Consider the following 27,923-nt stretch of genomic DNA (forward strand, 5'->3'; position numbering starts at 1 on the left):
GAGGCGGACGGACCACGAGGTCGGGAGATCGAGACTACCCTGGCTAGCACAGTGAAACCCCATCTCTACTAAAAATACAAAAAAATTTAGCCAGGCGTGGAGGTGGGCGCTTGTAGTCCCAGCTGCTCGGGAGGCTGAGGCAGGAGAATCACTTGAACCTGGCAAGCAGAGGTTGCAGTGAGCCGAGATTGCTGCACTGCACTCCAGCCTGGGTAATAGAGCAAGACTCTGTCTCAAAAAAAAAAAAAAAAAAAAAAAGACAAAAGTGATTTCTTGAGTTGCTCCAAGCTGGAAACAGAACCAGCAGACCTGGGACAGAAGAAAAATTCCAGGTGTGAAGAGCCTGTGTGGGGCTGATACCCACCCACCTCCCTCCTCGTTATCAGCAGGCAGCCTCACGTCTGCCTCTGGGAGCAGAAACCATTGTTTCACCAGCAAACTATGCTGGCTGTACTCACCATGTCCTGTTGCCATAGAGGACGAGTCCAGCTGTGTCACCTGCGCCCCTCCAATCGCCTTCTCAGAATCCGACACCGGTCCTGAGTGCCTTCAGCTGTCACCTGAGCATGTTCAAGCCTCCTGCCCAGCACCTTCCTTGAGCACTGCCATAGGCATAAGGACTAGGTAGGCAGATGTCCTGATAAAGGTGCATGCTCAAGTGTTTGGGACGTTAACAAATGATAGCTGTGATGTAACTGACTCAGCTGACAAATACAGAGATAGAACAGATATGGCAAAGGACTTGTATTTGTTGGATGTTGGTGGGTTTATGGGGTTTATCTGTTGTATGTTACATTTTCTGTACCTTTGAAATGTTTGTAGTGGTTGGGAGGAGGGGGCTTCCTTGGCCCCTCCTGGCTCCGCCCTGGGCCCGCCGCCCTCACCCTCTGCCTCGGACCTGGGTGATCTCATATCTGTGTGTTTCACCGGGGCGCTCACATTTCCGCCCACTGAGATCCTTCCTCTGAGCTTGAGACTTAAATATCAGCTGTGTCCTTGACATCACACCCGGGCCCCAGCTGAGTGGCCCCTGTGTCCCTGGCTCAGGTTAGACCCCTGGACCGCTCTGACTCTCCTTAGTTCCTGTGGCCGCTTGAGCACCAGGTTATATTGGTTCATGTACCTTGTGTGACTCTTGCCATCAGTGCCCTGGCCCCAGCCACCATCGCCCCGCCTGGATTTCCTTCTGCACTTTCCACTTTGGGTTCCACCCATTCCACCCATTTCCCCCAGTTCTTTGACCAGTGCAGCCAGCGGGGAATTTTATTTCACGTCTCATCAGACAGCACCTCTTTAGTGTCTTTCTCAGACTCCCTCTGCTGTGGATCCTGAGAGCCAGAAGGTTCCTCGAGATTCTTAGAGTCCCTGTCCTCATCCTTCCTGCTCTGTGCTCTTCCTCCTACCCTGAACCCCTCACTCACTCCTTATCTGTGAGCGTAGAGCTTCAGCTCCTAGCTTCCCAGGGACTATTTCTTCCGCCTCTCCACCCTAGTTTAGTTCTGGGGTCGGAATTTGTGGCTGCCATGTGGCTCCCCTGACCCGAGACGCAGTGCCAGGGTCCTCATCTGAGAAATTGGTGATGACAGAGGCCCTGCCAGTGCTTGGAGCAGGACCTTACACAAGGTGGGGCTCAGCGTGGCCTGGAGATGACGGTGACCTCTGGTGGCTGTGTTCTTGGGCTAGACTATAAACCCCATGGGATCAAGAACCACATCAAGACCCTCATATTAGGGATGCCAGCCCGGGTACCACATCTTTGTCACCTACATCTCTGTGGTCTCTCCAGCCCTGTGGCAGTCCTCACTGCATGAGACTGGCACCCCGTCTGTGCTTCACATGGATTAACTGACTTTCCTCACCAACCCCAAGAAGTATATCGTGTGTGTACATTTTGCAGATAAGGAAACTGAGGCACAAAAGAGCCAGGTAACTTGCTAAAGATCGTGCGGGTCATAAATTGCCTAATTGAGCTGAGACCGGGGGCAGTCAGCTTCGGCGCTCCCCACCTCTGTCAGGCGACCTGTGAACATTTGCTGAAAACACAGACTCATCTGCAAGGAAGCCTCAGTAACCTGACAAGGAGCAGCCAGAGGACTCGAGGGAGAAAAATCCTTGTAGACACATCAGTGGATTCAGGTGGCATGTGTTATTTTTAAAATACAGCCTCCCCAAGATACAATTCACATAGCCTCAAACCTAACGATTTAGCTCTGTTTTTGAGATCGTTTTGGGTTTGACTTTTTTTGAGGGGCCTCCGTCACTTTTGGGTTGTTCGTAATCTGAAAATAATTGGGGATGAATGTTGGTTACGTTTCCTCCCGTAGGACATCAGTCTATTCGTCTTACCCCTCCGGGCTCTTCAAATGCCATGTTTGGCTATGTGAGAATTTGTCAGAGCTCAGCACTCAGAACCTGCTGGCTCTCTGGTTTCTGCCCGTCAGCTCTCCGAGTCCAGAGCCCAAGCTGCTCCTTGGAAAAATCTGGCAAGTGACAGCGGAGGCCACTAGATGGCAGTACCGCCCTGGCTAGAGGTGCCCTTGGAGCTGGGGCTCAGACATCCCTGCCCCTGGTTTCCTTCAGGTGAGATCATCAGTAACCTATAGGCTTTGCAGACTGAAGGTGATAGCCAGTTAATGTGCTACATCCATTTTAATTTGAAAGATATAATTAATTAAATTAGGCATAAAGTGAATGTGATAGGAAACTGGAAGCTCATGGCTGAGGCCCGGTCCGCTGTGGGAACTGTGCAGCCTAAAGCCTGGACCCCTGGCAGCTGCTTTGTAAGGTGCAGCAGCAAAATCCTCATCACTGGCACTCGGAATGTAGGCTGCAAAGTTTGTACTTAACAGCAAGTGGCATAAATAGTCTCTATTCCATTAAAGAACTGGACTGCACAGTCTCCTTAGAGAAAATTTAATGAAGCGATTCATGCAAGACCCAGAGTAATGGTATCGCCACGTTAGCCTAAAAGAGTGTTTGAGATAGGAGGTGACATTCCTGGTGGGCTGCCCCTCCCACCTCCACCCCTACCTCCTGTTTTCGCCGTCTCTTGATACAGTTGTGCCTAAATTTATTTCAAGAAGAAGATAGTTTGTTGCCTTTTTTTTTTTTTTTTTTTTTTTTACAGCTTTAAAAAGTAAGTTGAGGAATTTAGGTTTAAAAAAAATTAATAGCTACAGGTAACTGCAAAAGATATCATTGGCAGATGCAGCAATATATATATATATGTTTTACACAGAAAATTGGATTCTGCCCATAAAACTTAGTAATACTAATAAAGTCAGGTCATTACCAGTTTTAAGCCAAATAAGCAAACTCAAAGAGATCTGCTGTCAGTGTGATTCTTGGTGTTTTTTTTATTTTTTTGGAGAAGTGTAAATCAGCTTTAGTGCAGCAAGCACACCACAGATTTGCTGAAATCATTCCTGCCCCTTCTGACGGTGGGTAGAGTCACTCGGCCAAGTAATTTACAGTGCTGTGGCGAGGTATGTTTATATTTAAGCTGTGCAACGGTGTAGCTAATGAGAAAGATAAGAAATTCATAGTCTTTGGTGATTGATAGGATTACTGCCTAGGCATTAATTGAAATCTGAGGGATCACAGCTGTGGGTTTAAGTTAGGGGGAAAAAATTACTTCAAGTAAAGGAAAACTTTTAGATTTGCTTCTTAACGTTTTGAAGATAGTTCTCCCGCTGACAGTCTGGTTGGTGGTAGAAACAGTTGATCCTGGCCAGGGCTGGGGTAATTATACCAAGATAATTACAGTATATGCTGTATAGCCTCTTCAAGGTAGGTGGTTTATAAGTGTGGGAAAAAAAATTAAATACTGTGGGGTTTTTAAATGGCTTTAAAATTTTACATGTATAATAATAAAATTCTCTGCAGTTACTCTTTGCTAAATATTCTCTGGACTATTATTTAAGACATTTAAAAAAAAGAAACCCAAACTAATAATGACAGAGGCAAGCCTGTGATATTAGCCATTGCCTGAACATTTCCACTGATTATATTTAATCTGGGTATGTCTAAAGTAATCTTATAGACCTTTCCCTACCTGTCATTTTTTAAATGTACCATTCTTGTTGAAGCTCAGTCTTGTGAAAATGTCTAAATTTTCCCATTAAGTGCTTAAAAAGTAATAAAACTAAAGTCATTAGACTTCACTCATCAGAGCTATATCGGGAGAAATATTCTTTGGTGCAATAAATCTGACCAAGGGTTCGACATTCATATCCCTTGGATTCATTCCCTGGAAATGGACGTTTGAAGGTAAATTGCTTAAGTAGGGCAGTTTAAATTTTTAATACAATCTTATTGTAACTGTTAGCTCATGATTAAAGTGCAAAGGGGCCTTAGATGTTTTGTAAGATTTATAATAAATGCTCTATGATGCCTTTTCTATGCTGAATTATGGATGTTATGACAGTTAAATGCTTATAAAGGCCAGAAAGGCACAAATGAAGAGTTGGGTCTTTATTGGAGACTAAATCACACCTACCGAATGCAGACAGTTTTTCATCGGACACCTGTTCATTCCTAGATTCACAGTCTCAGAGGCACCTAGAAGCCTTCATAAGCCAAACAGTATCCAGTGTCTCTTTTTTCTGATGCAGTTGTGCTCTGGAAGGGTAAGGCCTGAGCCAGTGGAAGCTGTTTTGAAAAATACCCAAATAGCAAATTATTGTTCCTATCACCAGTTGGCTTTTTTTTTGGGGGGGGGGGAAAAGGGGGGGGGGGGGGGTTTTTTTTTTTTTGGATGTAAATACTCTTTTCATCAGATGCCTGTTTCTCTAATGGACGCCACTAGTGCATACGGAGTTTCTGCATTCCTTTTGTAGAATCAAGGAAACTTGAAACTACATCTTTTTGCATCATGGAGGCTGTGATAGCCTTTAACTTTCTAGACCCAGTGATACAATGTGGTTCCTTTCGTTGTTCACAGTTTGGCCACAGTTGATTGGAATTGTTGTTTTAAGGCCTAGTGTAACTGGACGGCAGGACTAACTCTTCATTTCAGAAGGAAGGCCTCCAGCCCAGGAGATGGAGCTGGGCAGGTGCCCTCCTCACGAGAGGCTGCAGGCCAGATGCAGGGCACCGAGAGCATGGCGTTTGATTCAAAGCCATGGTTGGGTGGATTTTCAATCTATTTGAAGGATAACTTTGGCTACTATACAGTATATGCACCCCTGCCTGTTTTTTTGTTGTTTTTGTATTTTTTCCATCAAAAGAGAAATCTGTTTTGAAAACAGAGGTAATATCTTTACCATCTTTTCTCATGTATGTTATTTTTTGGAGGAAGGAAATAGCCAATTTTCTATACTTTGACAATGTCACCATTTGCCATCTTAAATTTTACAAGCTGTAATTTGCCTTTTTCTTACGTATCTCATCCACAGATGTATTTGAGTGTCCACAGTGAAATGGTTGCATTACTTTCAAATTACTTCCTTTAATTCTTCAGATGGGTGCTAATGGTTTGGGTTATTAACTGGCACAAATGTGAGTTCTTTTTATCTATGCACATTGTTTTTTTCCCCCTTCAAAATGAATTTGCAAAAGCATCACTAGAAGAGCTTATATGTAAACATTTATGCTGGTAATAGATAAAAAGGTGCTGTGTAGTGGTACCATTGGGAGAACTCTGAAGCCCAGAAGGAAAATCTACCTTCTTTGGAATAACTGAATAGGAGTCCCCGTCAGCTATTCCCACTTTCTGTTTATCACCCTTGGATGGTATCGAGGAAACCGTATTGCATGCTTGATTTTCACAGCGTTCAGTATTAAGGTAAACCTGCGGACCGTGTTTAAGTTGCGGTATACCTTTTCCAAGTAGTTGTGCAGCTGGCGGTGACAGAATAGGCGTGGTACAGGAGGCAGCATTTTCAGCTGTAAATGTAATAAATAGTGGCTTGTTTATTTTAGTTTTTAACTTTTTAGACTACTTTGTGATCAGCAGGAGATTGTGTGTGTGTGTTTGTGTGTGTGTGTAGGTTGTAGAGTGAGGATCGAGTCTGTGATTGAGACTTGTTTTCAAAGTGTTCACCATGGATTTTTTTTCTTAAATACCATTTTTCTCAGTGAGCTTTGCACTGTGATGGCACCAAAGACAGTGTTTCTCAGGCTTTTCTTATTGAAAGATAGTTTCCTAGGGTAGTTTATAGCAAGATTTGGAGGTAAAAAAAGTTGAATTTATGGCCTGAAGAGTCCTTATAACCTTTTACCTATAGCTAACACTTACATACCTCAGGTCAAATAAATTTAGATATATGCTTAATGTTCTAAAAAGTCTGTTCCTTGCTCATCCGTGGCCGGACCAGAGAAGTTACTGATAATCAGGTATTCCTTTCTTCGTGGTAGAACCTCACCATGTTCTCATAGAGTCCTGTTAGGAAGCAGAGGACTGACTGCTCTGTGTCACCGTGGAGAGAAAAAGACCTTGTCCCGTCCCTGTCATCACAGGATTCTAGTATCTTGTTATGCCAGTGATGTGGTTTGAAAACTTGTTTTTATGTACATACCCGCAGAACATTATGCTCTGTGGAAAGAGGCATGCACAGAAAAGAATGATTCCATTTATATGAAGTTCGACAACAGGCAAACTAATTGGTGATGAAAGAAATCGGAAGAGTGGTTGCCAGGAAGTGAGAAGGCAGGATTGGTTGGGGTTGGGGGTGGCCCAGAGGAACTCCTTAGAGGGATATTTTCATCGTGGCTTGGCTTACACGGTATCTGTCAACATTCATGGACTGGTACAACTAAGGTGTTTTACATTTCACAGTATGTACATTTAATCTCAAAAAAAGAACCTAATAGTTAATCACGTGCATGTTGAAATGTGTGGGAGTGAAGTGAACTGATGCCTGCACCATAGTTGAATTGCATCAGAAAATGAAATGGACGGACGGACGGATGGATGGATAGATAGATATGTAATAAAGCAAGTATATAGCAACATGTTACAATTATAAAATATAGCTGGAGTGGAAGGAGGTGTTCACTTTCAACTTTTTTTGTATGCTTAAAAAAATGTGTTAATAAAATATAGGGGAAAATCAAAATAATTGTTACTGCATTAAAAATGTCATTGTAGATCTCTTACATGAAGATGGGTCCAGATAAACCTAATTTAATGTGAGTGCTTTCTCACAAAAGCACATCATTATGATGAGCCACAATTTTTTTAAAAATGAATCCTGCCAGAATTAAAAGACATACATGATTCTTTGAAGAATTTCACTAATGTGTAGAAACTGCAGTAACAGTAAGAATACTTTGACTTCCTCACAATTTCTAAATCACAGCAGATTACAGATTCAAAATCAATCAGTATTCTCTGCTGAACTCTAATTAACACTTAAACATTATTAGTCACAAATGTGAAATCTTGATCGGCGATGACCTCAGGTATTCTAAATGTAAATAAAATTAGATTTAGATCCCTTTTAATTACCTGAGGTGCTGTGAGTCATTACAATGGCAATTGATAAACTTAATTTCTTATTAAAGGGGGAAAAAAAAAACCATGAAAAGTTTCTCTCTGCTATATACTTAACTCTTCAGTAGCCGTGGCCTATGCAAAAAAAATGTATCTAGATTTATATGTCAATCATGTCGAATTGTATGTAGATCATTTTAAAAGTGTTTATGTGGACCCTCACATTCATCACGCACCTCCTAACTTCGTGCGTAATGTTCCTATAATATCACAAAGGGCAAAACTTCCCCAGAGGATCTTCGTGTATCAGGAAAGGTAGGTTTCTGGGAGGTAATGCTGGTTAAGTAGTAATAATGGATGGGTGCTGGGGAGAGTATTACAATGACTTAATGCACAAAGCCCTGTTGAAGACCAAGTGGAAATCTGTTTTGTCATCTCATCCTTCTTCCTAATTGCATCACAATACATTGTATAATTCAACCTGTGTGTCACTGTCACTTCTTCCCGTGCACAGGGCCACCGCTGCTGGTTCATTATTAACAGAGCAGGGAGGAGAGGAATAATTCTCTCAGATTCCAACCAAGACGTCTTCTCTCCCCCACTTTAAGAAGAAAATGTCTTTTTTATGGAGATTGTTGTAAGGATAATTATTTCTGGAAATAGGAAAACAGCTTCAGTGGTGGTAGATAGGTTCGTTTTTCTTAAAAGTTAGAAGCTATCCGCAGGAGGGTGTGCCTGTGACAAATGGAAAGATTAGAGAAGTTTCTAAACTCCTTTTTCTGTTGGTATTCGTATCTAAAAATAGGAAGCAAATTAGACCTGATAAGTTGTTAAGCCTATATTAATCAAACTGTTAATTTTTTAAAAAGAATACCTATTATTGTACTTAATTGAATCTGTCTCAAGGTTCCTGATTTCAAAATCGACTTTTGGCCTTTACATCTTATGTTTTCCCTTCTTTAGGACTCTTGAGTCTCCTGTTCCTCATTTATCTTGATCTTGTCATCTTTTTTTCTTTAAAATTTTGTGTAGTTTAGCTGGAATAATTTAGCATAATCTATTTTTCTTTAGCTGGAATAATTTAGCATAATCTATTTTCTTTAAAATTTTGTGTAGTTTAGCCGGGATAATTTAGTACAATCTATTTTAAATTTTGTGTAGTTTCTTTAGCTGGGGTAAGTTAGCATAATCAGTGTGGCACGCTATCATGTTTTTGTTGGTATGTTTTTCTCTGTGTATGTTTTAAAATCCTTTGCCAGTCACTTTTTCTGTATTCTGTCTTCATAGTGTGTCGTATTCCTTTGATACCACCACATTTATCTGCACTTAGGTCTTTCTTTCATTCTGCTGACAAATTGTGTTAGTTTACTTTGTAACCCCTAATTTGGGCCTTTTAAAAAAATGTGGATGGACAAGGGAAGTCCTGTAGCCTCGCTGGCGTGGAAGAGTGTGGAGGAGCCTCGCCGTGTGGATTAAAGAATTGCCGGGTGAGCCTTCACCTTCGGGGGTGGCAGAAACATTGCTGCTCCAGGATCATCAACTTTCTCTGCGAGACAGCTTGATGAGTTGAGAAGAAGTGACAGGTTCATCTTTCCCCTCTTTGTTTAAGCCATTTATCTTTGCGATCCTTGCCTGCCATCTAAATTGTATTGCCAATTTACTGGGATATTCACTTGCCTCGTCTTGGAAGACGCTGATTTGCATCCAGCTTGAGAATAAGTGAGCGAGAAAGTTAATCATCTCCTGGCCTTTGGAACAGATTTGTACTGTGTTTAATTGTAGCATTTGAAATGTTACATGTTTTCTAATGAGAGTCTATATTCAACCCTGTGTTAACCTGTATCACAAGGAGAATAGAACAGAGTCCTGTTCTAGAAAGCTCTGCTCTTCCGAAGATCTTTAATTTATGCTTTTTACATATCTTTCTGCATTTCAGATTAACCTAAGCTGTGTGAGCTGCTTTTGAATTCTGCCTACTTGTTGTTGATGATGATTTATTTAATTAAGTGGAATAATTAATACAGAATTGTAGTTGGGCATGGAGGGAAATGGTGTGTTCAGCACTCTAAGAGATTCTGAAATTTTTATGGAGATTGTTGTAGTTATAATTATTTTTGGAAATAGGAAAACAGCTTCAGTTGTGTTACAGTCCATTTTTCTGGAAAGTTAAAAGCTATCCGAAGGAGAACGTGCCTGTGACAAGATCTCATCTATTTTCTTGTGCCCTGTGATGAGAAGAGCACAGCTCTCTTTACTCTGAGCAGGTGAGGTCCCAAAGAAGAAGCTCATTAATAAGGTCCTGAAGAATAAGTTCATTTGTTTATAGGGATCAGGAGACCCCTGGAGTTCCAGTGAGAAAGCATGAGCTCTGTCCATTGATCCTCCCGGGCCTGCCACTCTTCCCCGCTTGTACTGGCTCCCGTATTCTCCTTGACATCTTTTCCGGCATACGCTAGTTTTGTTTCCATCAGGCTTCCTTGAGGGAGCTGTCAGCACCCCCTTAAGGGTCTTGACACCAGCCCCTGCCACTTTGACACATACTTAGGCAGTGCTCGTAGCCGAGCTGGCCTGGGCCGTGGCCCCACAGGCTTGTGATCAATGGGTTCCAGTTCTCACTTCTTGCCTTTGAGTTCTCAGACTTTCTCCCCTCTCCTGTTTTAGAGTTGAACTAGCAGGGGCCGCCTCCCCCCTTGGCTGCTGCTTGCAAACCATGTGGGTTTCCTATGTCATGAAAGGTTTTCTTCATCATGCACTAATGACCGCCTGTTCCACGGGCGGAATACTTTCTCATGTTTCATTCACCCATCTGAGTGTTTCCTGGTTTAAGTGTCTCTTCTGTGGCTATGCAACATTCATAATTTCTCAGTATTTCCCTCTTGCAGATGATTCCTTCTTTGTCTGCATCATAAACACACACCTCTCTAGACAGCGCTTTCTGTATCCCGCACGCTGTCACTTATCTAACACATTGGGAGAGAAAGGTGCTGACAAGGCGTGCAGGAGGTGGATGGGATGTTCTGGTTGGTTGGTTGACATTTTCTAGATGGTGCAGCTGGCAGATTTGTCTGGATCCCACAGTCTCCCACATCTAGCAAGTTGCCTGGCACATACTAGTTGCTCAATGAAAACAGTCAGTAAATGGGATGAGTGAGGGATGCTATAAAGCATAGTAAAGAAACCTTCCTTGACACACGAAAGGGAAAAGCAGCCAACTCCACGTATTAAAGAATGGGAAGCAACTTGCTTGGTTTCTTTGAGGACTTGCTTAACTGCATTGACCAAGAGCAAGCCGAAGAGCATTCTGGGACCAGGAAGATGACCAAGTACATTGTAGGATCAAGAGCATTCTAGGCCATGGGCATTCCGGGACCAAGAGCCATGACCATGATGAGCATTCCGGGACCAAGAGTTTGACCAAGTATTATACATTCTGGGACCTCCCTAGGCCATTGGCATCAGCACTACAGCCTGTGGGTCACGCGTGCCTCATGGGTGTCATCCTGACTTAACCTGTGCTTGATGGGTGGGACTTAGTTGAGTAGGGCAGGAGGTTTTGAAAGGCCATGGTCATACACAGTACTTAGCTCAAGTGCACCGAGAAGCAGAACCCCATCCTGGGACTCTGTGGTACAGCCAGCCAGAGACACAGGGTTACAGACACAGCTTAAGTCCTTCAAGCTGGAGTACGACTTGGATGTACGAACTCCTAATCCCTAAGGATAGGAAAAGACCTAGAAGATCTGAGGATTTTAATTCAGGAAGGTCCACCAAAAGGATAAACAACTAGTAAGCCAGGATGGTATGGTGCGGATTTTGGATGAAGGTGGCTGAGTCTGAAAACTGGAGAAGGCATGGGTGAGACCAATGCTGAGGGAAGGCGAGGCAGGGCAGGGAGAGGAGTGGGAGAGTAGGTGAGGCGGGGTGAGGAGAGGAGTGGGAGGTAAAGTGGGGCGAGGAGAGGAGTGGGAGGGTCCATCGGTGTCCTCAGTGCACATCCCAGTGCCTGGAACTGACTGGTGGGCGTCCCGTTGGCACCTGGGGCAGACTGAAGCCTGACACATGACCCCCGAGGGTTCTCCCCACAGGATCGTATCGAGCCCCTTCTCCTTTCCCAAATGGTGGGGGAGACGTGCTGATGGAAGCAGAATGGAACCCTCAGAAGCGCGCGTTCACACTGGCGGTACACGAAACCAGCTGCAGGGCCACACCACGTTTAGGGTGCTTTTCCACATCTCTCAGGGGAGAGAATGTTGGCATGTTGGTGCTTCTGAATACCGGATCCCTGGTCCTTCCGAGGCCTGGAGCCTGGCAGATGGTCAGCTCCCCAGCCCTGCGGCCCTCTAGCCCAGGGTGACTGTGGGAATCGAACATTCCTGATTTTTGGCAGCTTGACTTTGGGATGAAATTTTAAGGAACGATTGTACTGTGAAGGAATGCATGGAAGAGGAAGGGGTGTGTGTTTCCTGCAGCATGATTTGACGTCCCCTTTACCATAAACAACTACTTTATACCAGAATTGGATCCACATGTTAACAAATGTCAACTATACTCTGTTTCAGCACAGGGTGTTTTTTGTTCTTGTTTTTGTTTCTAATTGTGTTCTTTCCCCTTTTCTCCGAAAGGAAAAGGGAACTCCAGCTGCCCTAGACATGGTAGAAATTTCCCCTCATTCTAAAATTCTGAAATTAATGTCACCAGCCTTGACTTTGCTCCGTCCTGAAGGTAACTGTTTATTACAGTCGGCATTTAAATCCCCCGATTAATAGGAGCAATTAAACAATAGCTTCATTTCCAGCAAATTAACAACCCTAATAGGTAATTGCGACATAAATGAAGATAAATTTGTTTTAATACAACGAGATAAAAAGAATACAGACAAGAGCTGAATTTCAGATTAAGAATTCGGACTTCAGTACTTCAGGAAAAACTTGAAAGCTGCTCTAGAAGAAATTAAAGCAAGCTTGCCTTTTTAACCATAACCTGTTTTAGATTAGAGGGTTATTTGCGCAAAAAAAAAAAAAATGTATATATATATATATATGTGTGTGTGTGTGTGTATATATATATATAGAGAGAGAGAGAGACATATTTTGTGCTTCGATACTCAGAAGGTAAAAGCATCAAAGGATTACTTTGATATACGTGAGGTAAGTCATCGAAGGATTACCACCCACCAAACCCTTTCTCCTGCTGGCTTGCTTGGGGCATAGCAAGTCCTAATGACTTGCTTGAGCAGTGGAATCTTGGCCACAGCCTCTCATTAGGCTTTCAGTGACAAGGAACCGAAAAGCAAATGCATAGAAGAGCATTTCCTATTTATACACCCCTACGTTAAATATATGACCTGTTTATTGCAGGATGTCTTACCTTCCTTGTTAGTATTTGTTCTCATTGGGAAAGTATTCTGCAAAAAAAAAAAATAATAATTTGCAAAAATTAGAATTTGTCCTGTTGAAATGTGGAAGTGGCTGGACCAGACTTGTTCATAAATGCAGCATCTGTGTGAAGGATGGGTGGGAATGGGTAGATTTGGGGTGAATAGCGAAGTGCTGATTTTAAAGGTAGTGGCAAAAAAATGGTGAAAGCCTCTTCTTCTAGAACAGGGATAATGAATTTCTCCTTGTGGGGTCGCCGTGCTTATGGGAAGATGGAACGCAGGTTAAAGAAACTATTGGAGTTTGGCTAAAACTGTATCAGTGAGCTTGTATCCGCTTCTCAGAACTCATTTGGGTAGCTTAGAATCATCAGGTGATATGTAATTAGCCTAGAATTCTATGTGCTGCCAAAATATTAATCCAGTAAAAGGGTAGAGGGACACAGTTTTAGATATGGGAGTCTCAAAACAAAATTCCAATTGTGTGTTTCTCGGGAAACGGCTGGAACCAGGCTGCTGAGTTCAGCCCCTGAGGCTCTTTCCCAGCCTCTCCCCTCCCCACACCCCTGCACACTCCAGGTAGGAATGACCTGTATTTTCTAAGCAGCCCAGGTATCTTTCCAAAGCATAAATCTCTTCACTATTCAATGTGAATAACCTCCGTTGCGCTAAGGACAGCTTCACGCTTGCCACTCTTCTCTGCATATCAAGTCCTTAGAAACGCATGTCTAGTTGCCCGTTGCAGCATCTTCTCCCACTACCTTCTTATAACCTTCCCACTCTGGCCCCACTATTGATCCATCCATTCATTCATCCAGTTGGTGTGTGCCCTTTGAGTGTCGGGCAGGCCCTGGCCCTAGTAAGTTAAATACAGCATGGCCTCAAGCATTTCCAGAAGAGGTCCCAGCTCCCTGGAGTTGATCCATTGTCTTGGAACGTGGGCTGACTGTATTCTTCAGTAGACGGCACAGTAGGGCAGGATCTCCACAGGTGTGTAAGTGCCAGGCCGTGCCGTGGGTCCCATGGTTCACTGAGTGCCATTAAGGAACATACTGTAGCCGGAAAACCCAAGAGACCCTCATGGATGTGTGTGGTTCCTCACGTGGCTATGATTTGACTTAGCTTTTCTTTATTGCTCAAAACACAGATCATATGAAAACACGTTTAGGAGATGGGCTTGAATTAGCAACCATATAGAATACACCCTCTTTAACATTTAACTTTGAGATTTTCATGGTGAGAAAAATTCTACGTATTTCTTTTCACTCCAAAGTCACACATTCTGAACTACATAGATAATTTGGTAATTAGTTTCTTCTTAATTAATAAGATAGTTTAATGATCATTCTACTGTAATTTAAAACCAAGTTGAGACGTTAGGGGATCTTTTACTTGTTACTGGAAGATTTACAGCCAGTAGTGGCTTTCATTATTTATGGAGGGTCTCCAGGTAAGCCCCCGATGTTTCGAATGGAAGATCCTTTCTTTTTCTTTTTTTCTTTTCTTTTTTTTTTGAGATGGATTAGGGAAAACTGTCCCTGATACGCTCTGCCCAAACTCCTGACCCACAGAATCATGATAAACAATAAGATGGCACGTTGATTTGATTTTTTTTATTTTATTTTTTTTGAGACGGATTCTTGCTCTTTGGCCAGGCTGGAGTACAGTGGCGTGATCTTGGCTCACGGCTCTACAACCTCTGCCTCCTGGGTTCAAGCAGTTCTTCTGCCTCAGCCTCCAGGGTAGCTGGCACTACAGGCACACACTACCATGCCTGGCTAATTTTTGTATTTTTAGTAGAGACGGGGTTTCACCATGTTGACCAGGCTGGTCTCGAACTCCTGACCTCAGGTGATCTGCCCACCTCAGTCCCCCCAAAGTGCTGGAATTACAGATGTGAGCCACTGCCCCCGACCTGGAAGAGCCTTTCAGTGAAAGGTGGAGTAAATGCCACCTTTGGGTGGAGACCCAAAGACACGACAAGACATGCAGTGCCCTCAGCTGCATAAATTTTGCTTTTAAAATATTTTCGTGGAGTAAAGTTAGTGTTTCGTCTCATGTGAATTAAATTTCATCAGTGTGTCTATGATGAACATTTAAAATATGGTTTTGGCCAGGCGCGGTGGCTCAAGCCTGTAATCTCAGCACTTCGGGAGGCTGAGACGGGCGGATCACGAGGTCAGGAGTTCAAGACCATCCTGGCTAACATGGTGAAACCCCGTCTCTACTAAAAAATACCAAAAGCTAGCCGGGCGAGGTGGCTGGCGCCTGTAGTCCCAGCTACTCGGGAGGCTGAGGCAGGAGAATGGCATGAACCCGGGAGGCGGAGCTTGCAGTGAGCTGAGATCCGGCCACTGCACTCCAGCCCTCCAGCCGGGGCGACAGAGCAAGACTCCGTCTCAAAAAAAAAAAAAAAAAATGGTTTTATTGGAGACGTGGTTCATACTTTATAATCCCTACCTAACAGTGCTTACTCGGAATTGCTCCCCCTTCTCCCGAGTTACTGGCCTCACTGTGCTCCAGCTTTCCCAGTAGCAGAGGAATCCTCTTCCCAAATGTGGGCTCGATTTACACCGAGTAGTTGGTTGTCATCTAATGGTGGCTCTTCGGTGTCACTGGAATCTCTACGCTTTCTCTGTGTCTTCCTTAGTTCTCTGCCCCCACTTTTCCCACCCTTCACGTGTCATCTGGTCCCCCACAAAGCTTTTGCATGGGGCTCGTCTGAGCTTTCTGCTTATTCCAGAAGAGACTATGATCCTTATCCAGTAGTGCTAATACAAGGAAATACCAGGAGTGGACAAGCCACCTTCCCCAAACGTGAAAGAGCCCAGTTTTGCTAAGGAGCTGTTGAAGAAGTAGAAACAGAACAGTGCTGTGGTAAGATCTGCCTTTGAGGTCACCCCGTGGTGTGTTCAGGTCCTTTAGGAGGCAGTCAGGGAGACTCATTTGGAAGCTGCTTTGATCACCAGCTATGGAAGGATCAGTCTTAGATTAAGGCAGTGGCAGTGAAGACGAATTTCTGGGAAACTGGTGGTTGAACCAGTAATCTGTTAGGCCTGTTCTGTCCGTGCTGAAGAGTGGGTGTGCCATCGCCTGAGCCAGAAAACAGATGAGAAGCAGGTCGGAGAGAGGCGAGGAGGCCCAGCCTGGGCGGCGCGGACTTGAAGGCGCTGCAAGCAGATCCAAGGGGAGATCCTGAGTTGGTCACTGGCTGCACAGCTCTAGGAGGCAGGATGCGAGGCAGAGCTCTTCATGGCAGTGGCGATGCTGGGAGCACCTGGCACTGAGGTGGTGACTGAGACATTCACGAGGAGATTGCCCAGGCAGAGGGCATGGGAAAAAAGAGGACGCCAGGGAAGCACCCATACTTCAGGAGCCAGCAAGGGAGGATGAGAAAGAGAAGTTCCAGCCGGAGGAAGAAAACCAGGGACGTCAGGGTTTATGGACGCCCAAAGGAAGATGCAGAAGAGGAAAGGAGGGAATGACCAGGAATGCCACGTGCTGCTCAGAGGTCCAGGAACGTGCGACCTAGCCTCCGGGCCGTTCCCAGTGACCATGGCAATGGCAGGCCCAGCCCAGGGATTGCAGAGAGCAGGAGAGGCAGAGTCCAGCAGCATCCCTAGGCTTTCCAGAAGGCCTGGCTGGGAATGGGGTGTGGCACACAGTGTAATCGGGGCAGTCTTGGTGAGCATCTCCCGTGTGCTGGTCGCCACACTCAGTCCTGTTCAGCATTTTGTTTAGTCACCCAAATAAAAGTTAGAAATTGATGAGAAACCGAGGGTGCAGGGCAAAAGAACACATGATTCGTACTGTGGAAGCAGGACAGTCTGTTGGGGCGCTGGCAGGGAAGTTGGGTGTTTGATTGCCACGTGGTGGTGTCGTGAGCAGTCACGGAGCCGTCGGATTGCTCTGGTGAACTCGCTGCCTGGTTTTTCTCACCTGCAAAATGAAAGAGCTGAGAGGATGAAATGAGTTAATAGATGGGAAGTGTAGGCCACCCAGCCCTGCTCAGCCTTTGAGCAGCACAGAGGAGGAGGAAGAGGAGTTGTTCTCTGGTTATAGAGGGCATGAGGCTGGCCCGGAGGCTCATAGTGTGACCAAGGGCGATTCCTTGCCTCATTTTGTGTGATTTAGAAACAAGGTGGAAGTAGAAATTGGGCATTATGTCAGGATTTAATGAAGCCTTGTTTGGGAGCTATTGTCTTATTTTTAACCACTAATTAAAGGGTGCTGTTTCCCTCTGTAGAATAAAACATTTACAATTTGTAGATAAAGTAAATGTATGCCTCACTTTTTTTGTCCTTAAACTTTTTTTTTTTATTGAAGAATGGAAACATACATCAAAGTGTATTTGGGCTCAAAAAGCTTGTCACAAAATTATCCTCAGGTCAAGAAGGACCCATTTCCAGCCCCCAGAACCCCCTGCATCCTGTCCCAGGCACCTGCCTGCTCTGCTTCCTAAAGATGGGCGCACTTCTCCTTTCTGACCCCGTGGTGAAACCGGCTTGGTTTTCACCTTTATACAGGGTACACACACACGCACACGTGCACAGTCGAAGGGCTAGCTAAAGGTATCTCCTATCTGTAAATCCAAATAAAATTTTAAAATTGTAGAGGAAGTGACTTTTAAAAGAACGCTAAGCATTACTCTTGGGAGTCTCAGGAGGGTAATTTAATTGGTAGTGTCAGTAGTAATAGCAAATGTTTTCTGTACCCGCTGACACTGTTTTAGATTTAGGAATAGCTCGTGTGACAGAGTCATGGTGAAGTGTGCCGTCCAATTTGAGAAAAGATCAAATCTCAATGACAAAGCTTCCAGACTTTTTCAAACATTAAATTTAATTTTTCTGAGACTGTCTCTGTTGCCCAGGCTGGAGTGCAGTGGTGCAATCTTGGCTCGCTGCAACCTCTGCCTCCCGAGTTCAAGTGATTCTCTTGTCTCAGCCTCCCAGGTAGCTGGGATTACAGGCATCCGCCACCACACCCACCTAATTTTTGTATTTTTAGTAGAGATGGGGTTTCACCATGTTGGCCAGGCTGGACTTGAACTCCTGACCTCAGGCGATCTGCCTTCCTTGGCCTCCCAAAGTGCTGGGATTACACGTGTGAGCCCCCACGCCCAGCAACCTCCAGATTTTTTTTACGTAAGTCCACGTGATTGTGTTTCTGATCTATGCAACCACACACATTTACATTGAACATATTTATGTCTATGCACCCACACACGTTTACATTGAACATATTTGTGTCTATGCATCAAACACATTTACATTGAACATATTTATGTCTATGCATCAAACACATTTACATTGAACATATTTATGTCTGTGCACCCACACACATTTATATTGAACATATTTATGCCTATGCATCAAACACATTTACATTGAACATATTTGTGTCTATGCATCAGACACGTTTACATTGAACATCTTTATGTCTATGCACCCACACACATTTACATGGAACATATGTTTTTGCACACTCACATGTTTACATTGAACATATGTGTCTCTGCACCCACACACGTTTACATTGAACATATTTGTGTCTATGCACCCATACACGTTTACATTGAACATTTATGTCTCTGCACCCACACGTTTACATTGAACATTTATGTCTCTGCACCAACACACGTTTACATTGAACATATGTATTTATATAAAACAGCAAATTTATTTCTTGAATAATCAAATATAGACAAAAACTCAATGGTTATAAAAAGCTTCCCAGACAGCATAGTCTGAGGTAATACTCACATGTTAAACCTATTAACATTTAAATGTTCTAAATATTATGAGTAATTAGCGATTACAGCCACAGAAGACGATCTCCCTCCCGTGACATTCCATCCATTTTCTTTGAGTTGTTTTTTTGGGGGTGGGAATGGAGTGGGGGTTCCTCCACTCACATAGACCCTGCAAGTTTTTCCCTCTAGAAGCTTCTGAGAACTCACCCAGCCTGCTGCCGGGTTATGTGGAGAAGGATTGCAGATGTCTTGGATGGCAGTCGTCACACTAGTTTTTTGCTTGCCCAAACAATTCATTTAGGGATGTCTTTAAGTGAGGCACCTAGAGATTCCACCCCATCCCTGGGACATCGAGCAAATAGCAGCAACAGCCATTGACAAATTTGTGGCTGTTTGCCAGCGTTGACTCTGTAGTCAGTTTGCATTTTCAAGATGGGGGAGATGTGGGCAGATGTTTCAGAGGAGTCCTTTCCCTTCCTGTTCCTCATGCTCTCCCTCCTCCTCCTCAAGTCAGATACTTTTTGTTCTTCATTAAAGTTTTCCCTTATTCTTATGGGTCACCCTATAGTCTTAAAGCATTCAAGCAGTCTGTATATTTTAGAACAATGTATTTATAAATCATTTTCTTTCCTTCGTTTGTGTATGGAAGCAGGAAGGACATAACAGTTACAGGTGGAGGGGAAATAGGACAAATACGAAAAAAACAGTAGAGTTAAAAAATACTACCAGTTATTGGATGTTGTGACTTCGTTTTATTTTTTAATTAATGTGATAGAACAATAATTAAATAGAAGGATTTCAGCAGTTAACAATGCTAGATACTCATGCTCTGTACATCCTGTCTGTAGTTTGATGAGAGGCTTCGTTGTAAAAATATTCTCTTTACTCATGAACTGACTCTGCCTAGACTCCAAGCAGGAAGGATAGAACGTTGATTTGCGTTGGAAGTTTCATACAATAGAGACTTTAATGACATATTTGACTTGTCTGAGGAAATTTCTCACGACTTCCCTGGTTTCTACAAATGAAAATGTCTGCAGAGCTCTGAAAGCCGCCTCCTAGACCTATCTAATTCTGACACCTGCGTGTTTCTTACGAGTATAAAGTCAGTGTGGCCATCCAGCTGAACAGTAACTCTGAGGCTGGGAGTACAATCAGTTATCAGTGTAGTTGATAATCAAAGTCCCTGATTGCTATTTTTCAAAAACAAAGTAGCAGTACTTTAGCACTCACCCAGGCAATTATGATTTTTGGCTAATTTACTTTTGGTTTTTGCAATTTCAGGGTACCTAGACAACACATTTTGCATCTGTTGAAATCTTAGATTTTATTTTTGAGTTCACGTAATGAACTTTTAAAATATTCTAGTAAATGTCTTCAAAGACCCCAGATCAATATGCCAATGGTTCTGAAATGACAGAGTGCCACGATATTCCTCTGTAATTTAAACATGATTAGCTGATGAAGGTTATGATCAATACACTACCGGAAGATAAATTAATTGATATCATCCTTTCAGGATGATAAGAGGCCTATTGGAGGTGGGATGTAACTAATGAAGCTGCTTCTTCATCTCTGCGAGCCATTTTTTATATATTGCATTTTCACTTAATCATATTTATACCATCATTCATTTACATGAAACCTATAGGCTGTGGACAGACCGGTTTCTTATTAAAATTGTATTCATTCGGAAAAGAAATTATCTGCAAACACGATATGGACCCCGTCTCTGTTATAACCTATTGCTGGGGAGAGATCACGTGTTCTTTTCCATGGACATCTTCAAAAATAGCAACTATCTAGGCAAAGACAAGGATTGAATATTGTTGAACTTAATTACTGCTAGTCCCCAAAGACACACATCTATTCAAATCAAAACTGTAGTTATTCTGTGGCACTGACACCCATTGGTATAGGAAGAGTTTTCTAATCGTTGACTTCCTTTCCAATTACATCCAGTATGCTTTATCAGCGAGCGTATTTGCCAAGAGAAGTTATGGCTGCTTGAATTTAGATTTGTATTGATTAAGATAAACTTCCAATGTGTGCAGTAATATATTTAAATAAAAGAGGTCTTTGATATAATTACATGTCCTTGAATATAATTCTGTATGATAGCTTGTAGAGTTAAGAGGAATTCTTTAGGCTTTAGGGAAAAAAAAAAAAAACCCCAAAAAACAGTTTTTGTTTTTCCGGGGGGTTTGGTTAAATTGCCCTGCCTTATTTAGGATTATTTTTGTTCCAAGTAACGGGAAAAAAAGATCATTTTATGAGAATAACTTAAATGAGACAGGTGTGTATTTTTTTTGCTTCACATTCCTCTGAGGTGGTCTGTGCAGGGCTGCTGAGGCCTTCTGTGGAGGTGGGGGACCGGAGTCGGGGGACCGGCTCTGTCTCCCTCCCATGTAGCTCCTGTTCCCAGTGTCACCTCGTGTTCCACTATGCTGCTGAGGCTACCTAACATTTGTGCATTTCAGGCAACAAGTAGGAAAAACATACAAGAATTTGGGGGCAAAGGGAAGCTCTCAAGAAAGATTCTTAAAAGCTGCCCTGTGATCCTTCTGCTCTTACCCTGCTGGCCAGAGCTGGTGCACCTGGCCATGTTCAGCTGATGTGGGGGTGGGGGATGGGAGGAGGCCCTGGAAAACGTCATATTTATTCTGGTTGTCATTTGCCCAACTAAGAACCAGGAATGCTATGACTGCGAAAGAAGGAAGTAACAGATTTTGATGACAGACTGATGATCTCTGCTCTGTTCCTGAGTTTGGAAATTGATTGACATGGGTTTCTTTTTGTCTGTGCGTCCACCAGCTGCCCAGAAGATTGTTGCCACAAGGAAGAAGCAGCAGCTGTCCATAGGACCCTGCAAGTCGCTGCCTAATTCTCCCAGCCATTCTTCCGTCTGTTCTGCGCAGGTGTCCGCCGTGCACATCAGCCAGGTACGTTAGGTGACATGAGAAGTCGGACTTTTTAGAACCAAAGAGAATGTGCAAATAGTGTTCCCAGCCAATGCAAGGTTGATTTTTTTTTTTTTTTTTTTTCCAACTTTGTGAGTAACAGCATGATGTAATTGACTTAACATTTTCTTCAGAAACTGCTGTGGCCAAGTGAGTTTTATGGGAATCGTTCTTTAATGTTTTCTGTCTTCATGCCGCCTGTGTTATGAGGCATGCTGGCCCGGGTGGTGATGGGAGGTGTGTAGCTGTGGTCCTCGCTGGTGATTTAAACCACCCTTCTCTGGTCTTGGTCCTAGTCTGCTTATAGGTTGAACAGTTGTGAGTAAATCTTAATGGCCAATCTCGCTTTATACTTAAATTTGGTAGTGGCATTCAATTATAATTACCATCTCCCTTAGGTCCCATAGAAACTGCTATCTTTCCATAACAACATTTTGCAAAATTATTTACTTGGAAGCAAACGAAATAATTGTCACTTTGAAGAACCCAACCAAAAACCTCTTAATGCTTCGTTTTTGCCTGTGCTTGTTTTTCATTACGTTTCCTGGGCAGGTATTCTGTTGGCACTTTTTTTTTTTTTGAAGGACCTGGCGAAAAGGTTCAATGTCATGCTTTCAGTTCACTTGGGAAGCCAGTAAAGTTAGGGCATGTGTTGTCAGAGCCTGTCCAGGTACAGTCATGAACGTTCAGTCATGAATGTTCATGCTGGCTGGGCTGAGTGGCAGATGCCTGTAATCCCAGCACTTTGGGAGCTCAAGGCAGGTGGATCGCGTGAGCTCAGTAGTTCAAGACCAGCCTGGGCAACGTGGCAGAATCACACCTCTGTATCTACAAAAAATAGAAAAATTAGCCGGGCGTGGTGTCTTGTGCCTTGGGAGGCTGAGATGGGAGGATCACCTGTGCGCAGCAGAAGATCCAGGCTGCAGTGAGTGAGATCACACCAGTGCACTCCAGCCTGGGTGACAGAGTGAGACCCTGTCTAAAAAAAAAAAAAAAAAAAAACTTAAAAAGAATGTCTTCACTTGCTGTGTTTATTTTTCTGTGAATCTTGAAACACTTTTCAAAAACACTCAGATTTTCCAGGTGTTGCTTTCAGAATGTTAGCTGTGGTTCTACTGATCTAAGGCAGTGAAGGAAACATAGAATCCATTTAGTTTAACCAATCTCTTTCATTTTCAGAGAAAATAATCAAATTTGAACTTCAGAAATCTTCTAAGTTAAATAAATGACAGAGATTTCTTTGTCCTCAGTCACTTTTCTTAGGGGACGCCACTGAGCGAGATGGTCGGCATGTTCCAGGATGAGACGTTGTAGACGTGATGCTAATACACCCGGCAAAGCCGTAGACACCAGTCAGCCATTCTCACACATCCCTTCCGTGGGGCTCATGCTCACTTGTTGGTTATGACCTTGCTTAAGTGGAGGGCTTGGGTTCCTGAGTGTGTCATTAATAAAACCTTGGATTTTAATCATTTCAGACAAGTAATGGAGGTGGGAGTTTAAGCGACTATTCCTCCTCCGTTCCATCGACTCCCAGCACCAGCCAGAAGGAACTTCGAATCGATGTTCCTCCCACTGCCAACACGCCCACACCCGTTCGCAAGCAGTCCAAGCGCCGGTCCAACCTGTTCACTGTGAGTGTCACCCCTGGGTGGAGATTTGAATGGGATTCTGAAGCGTCTCCATTAACGCAAACCTGGTTGCCACATGGTTCAGTGGTGTTTGTAGAATCTCAACTATATTGAAGTTAATACCATTGATTTCTGTGGAAGACTAAGAAAATCATGAGAAGCAAAGATTTGGATGTGGAGTAGAGTGGGGTTTCTTAGTGTAGACATTCCTGACTTCATGTGTCTGAAATAAAGAGCTGGGGGTGTGTATAAAGGCACTTGTTATCCTGTGGCTCCAGCTAAAGACATGTCACAGTGGATACAAGGAGATGACAAAACTCTAAGTTTCCCAGATGTGTGTCTCTAACCGTTCAGATGATATCTAAGCTATTACTGTCCACAGGCCCTCCTCTTCTGCTGGCGTGCCTGGCACTGCCCTTGGGGTGGAGGCTGGGGGCTGGGAGGTACTTCCTGGAGGCTCATTGCCATGAGGCTCTCCACTTGGGTTTTTTTCTGTAGAGCATGTTGAAAGCAGAGATGAGCTATCTGGGTTCAGGTTTATAAATTCACAATCTGGGTGCACTCGGGCACGCGTAGTTCCTTTTTTTTACCCCCCTTTTGAGACGGGGTCTCACTCTGTTGCCCAGGCTGGAGTGCAGTGGCTCAATCATGGCCCCCTGCAGCCTCAACCTCCTGAAATCCTCCCACTTCAGCCTTCTGAGTAGCTGGGACCACAGGCACTCACCACTATGTGTGGCTATTTTTTTTTTTTTTTTTAAAGAAATGGGTTTTACTGTGTTGCCTAGGGTGGTCTTGAACTCCTGGGCTCAAGCCATCCTCCCGCCTTGGCCTCCTGAAGTGCTGGGATTACAGGCAAGAGCCATAGTGCACAGCCAGCATGGGAAGTGCTTAAAAACTCCCTGGGCGATTGAGATGCAGAGAATCCCTGAATTACAGAGGAGGCAAAAATGCCACCAGCCTGCCCCTTCCCTGTGCATAGCAGACATTACCAGTCAATCTGGAGTCTACACAGTTGAGCCCCAAACTCCAGGCACGGCTGCTGTCAGGTGACCGAAGCCTTTGGACTTGAGAAGAATGCTTTTCCTCCCTGGATCATGCCTTACAAGTACATGCTTTTGAAACAGTGCTTCTCAACCAGGGTGGTTTTGCTCTCCAAGGACATTTGGCAATTTCTGGAGAAACTTTGGGCTATCACAACAGGAGTATGGGAGTGGGAAGGTAAGGTTCTGCAGATGTCTAGTCGTGAGTAACAACCAGGGGTGCTGCAAAGCATCCCACAGTGCACAGCTCAGCCGCTCACAGCAGGGAATTATCCAGCCCCACATGTCAGTGGTGCCCTGTTTTAAACCATCTGACTTCCATTTCTGGTTGATTACTGCTGACCCAGATGCAAAGCTTAATATTTCCTATTGAGTTAAAGGAGGACTCTAGAGGGGTGGCTGCGAGTCAGATTGCTTGCCCCTTTGTAAATCCGATCTTGATATTACGTTGTGGTTCCTGCCAAGTCTGGGAGATCCCCAGCCCCTCTGCCACGTGTCTGGGGCAGTCTCCCATTGGACGCTCATGACTGCTGAGGCGGTTGCCAGCTGCACACACCCCCTGCTCCCTAGCCTCCCCTTGCCTTTACTGGTTGCCTTACGCCACATCAGCTCCCACAGAGGCTGCTGCTGGGCAGCAGGGTCAGGACTGATCAGACAGACCAAGCTCAGACCCCGGCCTCCACTGCTGACGGATGTTTGACCTTAGGCAAATGACTTGACCTCTCTGGGCTGGAAACCACAGTACTTCTGCAGTGGGGCTTCCGGGAAGGCTTCCTGGAGGAGGCAGAAGAGACCTGGTGGCATTGCTTCCATTGTTTTCTCACTCGCATTGATGCTATAAAATGATTTCTGGTAGTGTTAAGCATATGTGATAGATTATAGGAGGTGGGTAATTAGGTTTCTGCAACATACAGGTGAGTATCTCACATGCTTAAATTAGTGCATGGATAACGTGTTTTATTGGGCAGTTTCTTCAGACACACGGAGAACAGCAGCAGTTACCTAAATAGCTGCTTCCCAGCTCTGTCTAACACCTGGAGCCCCTGTCTGCACCCAGGCTGGGGGGCTTTGGGTTGAAGTGTTTCCTCTCAGAACAGGCTGCACAATGACTCGGTGACTTGAGAAACCAATAGCCAAAGATGCAGCTGGATTGCGAGAGGGTGGGCTGTGGGCAGGCGGCCTGTGCCCTGGGAGGAGGGGCGGGCTTGTCACCGTGGTGGTCGAGAACACCTTCTGTGTCTTTGTTAAGGGAGTGGAAGGGGGACAGCACTCATTCTCAGACACCTTCTGAGGGCTACATTTTCTGCTTGTTGACTTTGCTTTCTCTTCAAAGGAGAGAAATTTAAAAACCACAAAGTGTCTTTAAAAATGAGAATATTTATGAGGAGAATGCCAGCACCTTCCCGTCCCCTCCCTTTATAAGCTCTGGAACTGGAGTGTGCCAGAAAGTAGTATCCCGCTGGGTAACTGACCACCCAGGTGACTTAGGGAGGAAAACACTTTAAGGCAGAGAGAATCAAAATAACAGCTCAGTTAATAAATACTGACTTAACATCTGCTGTCTGCACAGCCCTGGTTTTGCTCAGTGTCTAGGAGAATCTCGCTGCCAGAGTCAACACATGTTCAAGAGAAAGAGTTTAGGGTGAAGGAGAAGGGACTCTGCACCCTAGGAGGAGAGACCCTGTTCCTGCGGATTCATGCTGCAGACACACAGATGCACTTACAGGCATCCATGAAGAGGCTGGACAGGGCAGGTGCAGAAGCCAGTAAAAACTCATTGTTACAGTGACCAAAAATGACAGTTAATTATTTCACCATTAATGTGTCGCGTAATATAATGGCCTGCCTATGGATCTAAGTGTGACCAGTGTTTGTTGTCTTTCTCCTTGATCTTGGAAAACAAATTTGAGATCAGATCAGAAATTGAATCCAGCTGCCTCATTGGCATTAGTGAGAATAGAAACTTGGAGTCATAAAAGAAGCTGCCACTGCAATAGGTTTGCATTGTAGCATTTAAGGAAAAGATGGTGATAGTTCTGGGCAGGGATCCATATGTTGGTCCTCTGTGGGCTCGACATTGAACAAAATAATGGTGGTGATGATGGTGGCGGCGGCGGTGGTGGTGGTGATGGTGATGATGCCTGTGGTGTAGTCTTCAGTTGAAGTTCTTGGAAATTGTAACTCCACTAGATGTCAGTGTCATCCAAGGAACAAAAAGAAGGCAAATTAATTTTGAAATCATAGCAATTAAGAAATTAAATTTTTAGCATGACCAGTTTCTTCTATTTTTAAATATGTAAAATTTGATAGACTCTTCATCCCTGGCAGTTGTTGGTGATGATAGGCATAAACTATTAAAATGTGTATTTGTTTGGAAGTGTCTAGTCGGAGGACAGATGCATGGTATACAGACAATCTTAGTGAATAAAAATTTGTGCAGACTGGGATTGTAACACCCAGCTGGAGGGGCACTATCCACCGTGTTTATCAGAACATCATAAAGAGGCCATAGTTAATTAAGTAGTACACGCATCATTTTTTCCGATAGCATTCTTATACATTTTATAAAGTAGACTGTAATGTACTGCTCTGGGCTAACATTTTGTGCTCCCAGATGTTTGTTTGCATATATTTCTATACAATTTTTAAACAAAAATAAATGACACTTTTTTACAAGAGTACAAACAAAATCTCTGTCATAGTCCAAATTATATGTTACATTTACAGTAGGAATTATACTTTACTAATCAAACACTAAGTTATATTTTGTTTCATTCATTTCTTTCGGGAAAAAAGCATTACAAGACTGTCTCCAGTTAATCCCTAGTTTGGTAATATGGGTTCTTAGAGCAATTAATTTAGTTTAGCAGCCCTAGTTTACATGTGGTTAAAATGTTTTATTGGAAAAATTTTTCAGACATACAGAAATAAAAAGCATATGTGTACTCACCACACACTTCATCAAATACAAGCCCTTTTCTGCCACGCTGCTACTGCAAGAAATAAGCAAATCCTAAGTAAAAGTTGCAGCTCCTTCCATGTGCCTCCAGAACGCATTTCTCCTGCCTGTCTGCCCAGGGATCAGCATTAACCTGAATTTGGTCAATATTATCTGTGTCCATGCTGTCAACTTGCTCTAGTTTGAGTCCTGAAATTATACATTGCATGGCTTTGTCCATTTTCAAGCTTTACAATAACAATGTCATTTATGTGGTATTTTTTAAAAGCTTACCGTATAATGCTGATACCATTAAACAGAGTCAAGTGTACCCAGGAAGCAAAGATTGTGAATGTACATTGCCCAACTCAGAAACTTGCCATAAAAAAAAAAACAGGCAGCAAAATTCATAGTGTGAACAGAACTGTTTGAATGGCGTTTATTTGTTTTTGCAGAGGAGCTCCTGGGTACCTCCCATAGTGTGTTCCAGCAGCCGTTGACTTCGGCACTGGTTGAAAGGGGGAAAGCGGTTTCTGTTTGATACAGAGGGCTCTTGGCAATGATGCCCTTGTTCCTGTAGGCAGGTAGTTAGTTCATGGGGGTGTCCTTCGTGGCTTCTCTCACCACGTCGAGAAGTTAAACATTTTTGTAAAGACGCAGGTGATAATTGGATTACCTTAACCTTTCTTTCCTCTGCATTGAGTGTTTGTTGGAGGCGAAGCAGTTACTATGGTGGCTTGCTGTGCGTTGACTTTAAATCTGCAACCCTTCTGGGATGGGTGTGATCTGCTGT

The 27,923-nt window shown here is 43.8% G+C and overlaps 1 protein-coding gene across 2 annotated transcripts in view; it reads left to right on the forward strand.

Moving 5' to 3' along the window:
• AGAP1 (ArfGAP with GTPase domain, ankyrin repeat and PH domain 1) overlaps positions 1-27,923 on the forward strand; it is a 630,727-nt gene that overhangs the window by 275,572 nt on the left and 327,232 nt on the right. For both annotated transcript variants that reach the window (XM_023228734.3, XM_023228735.3), the window contains exons 7-8: positions 21,376-21,503; positions 23,000-23,155. In XM_023228734.3, coding sequence (XP_023084502.1) covers positions 21,376-21,503; positions 23,000-23,155 — 284 coding nt within the window. The remainder of the gene's footprint in view (positions 1-21,375; positions 21,504-22,999; positions 23,156-27,923) is intronic.

This window comes from Piliocolobus tephrosceles, chromosome 11 (assembly GCF_002776525.5).
Source record: "Piliocolobus tephrosceles isolate RC106 chromosome 11, ASM277652v3, whole genome shotgun sequence".
Classification (NCBI taxonomy): Eukaryota; Metazoa; Chordata; class Mammalia; order Primates; family Cercopithecidae; genus Piliocolobus; species Piliocolobus tephrosceles.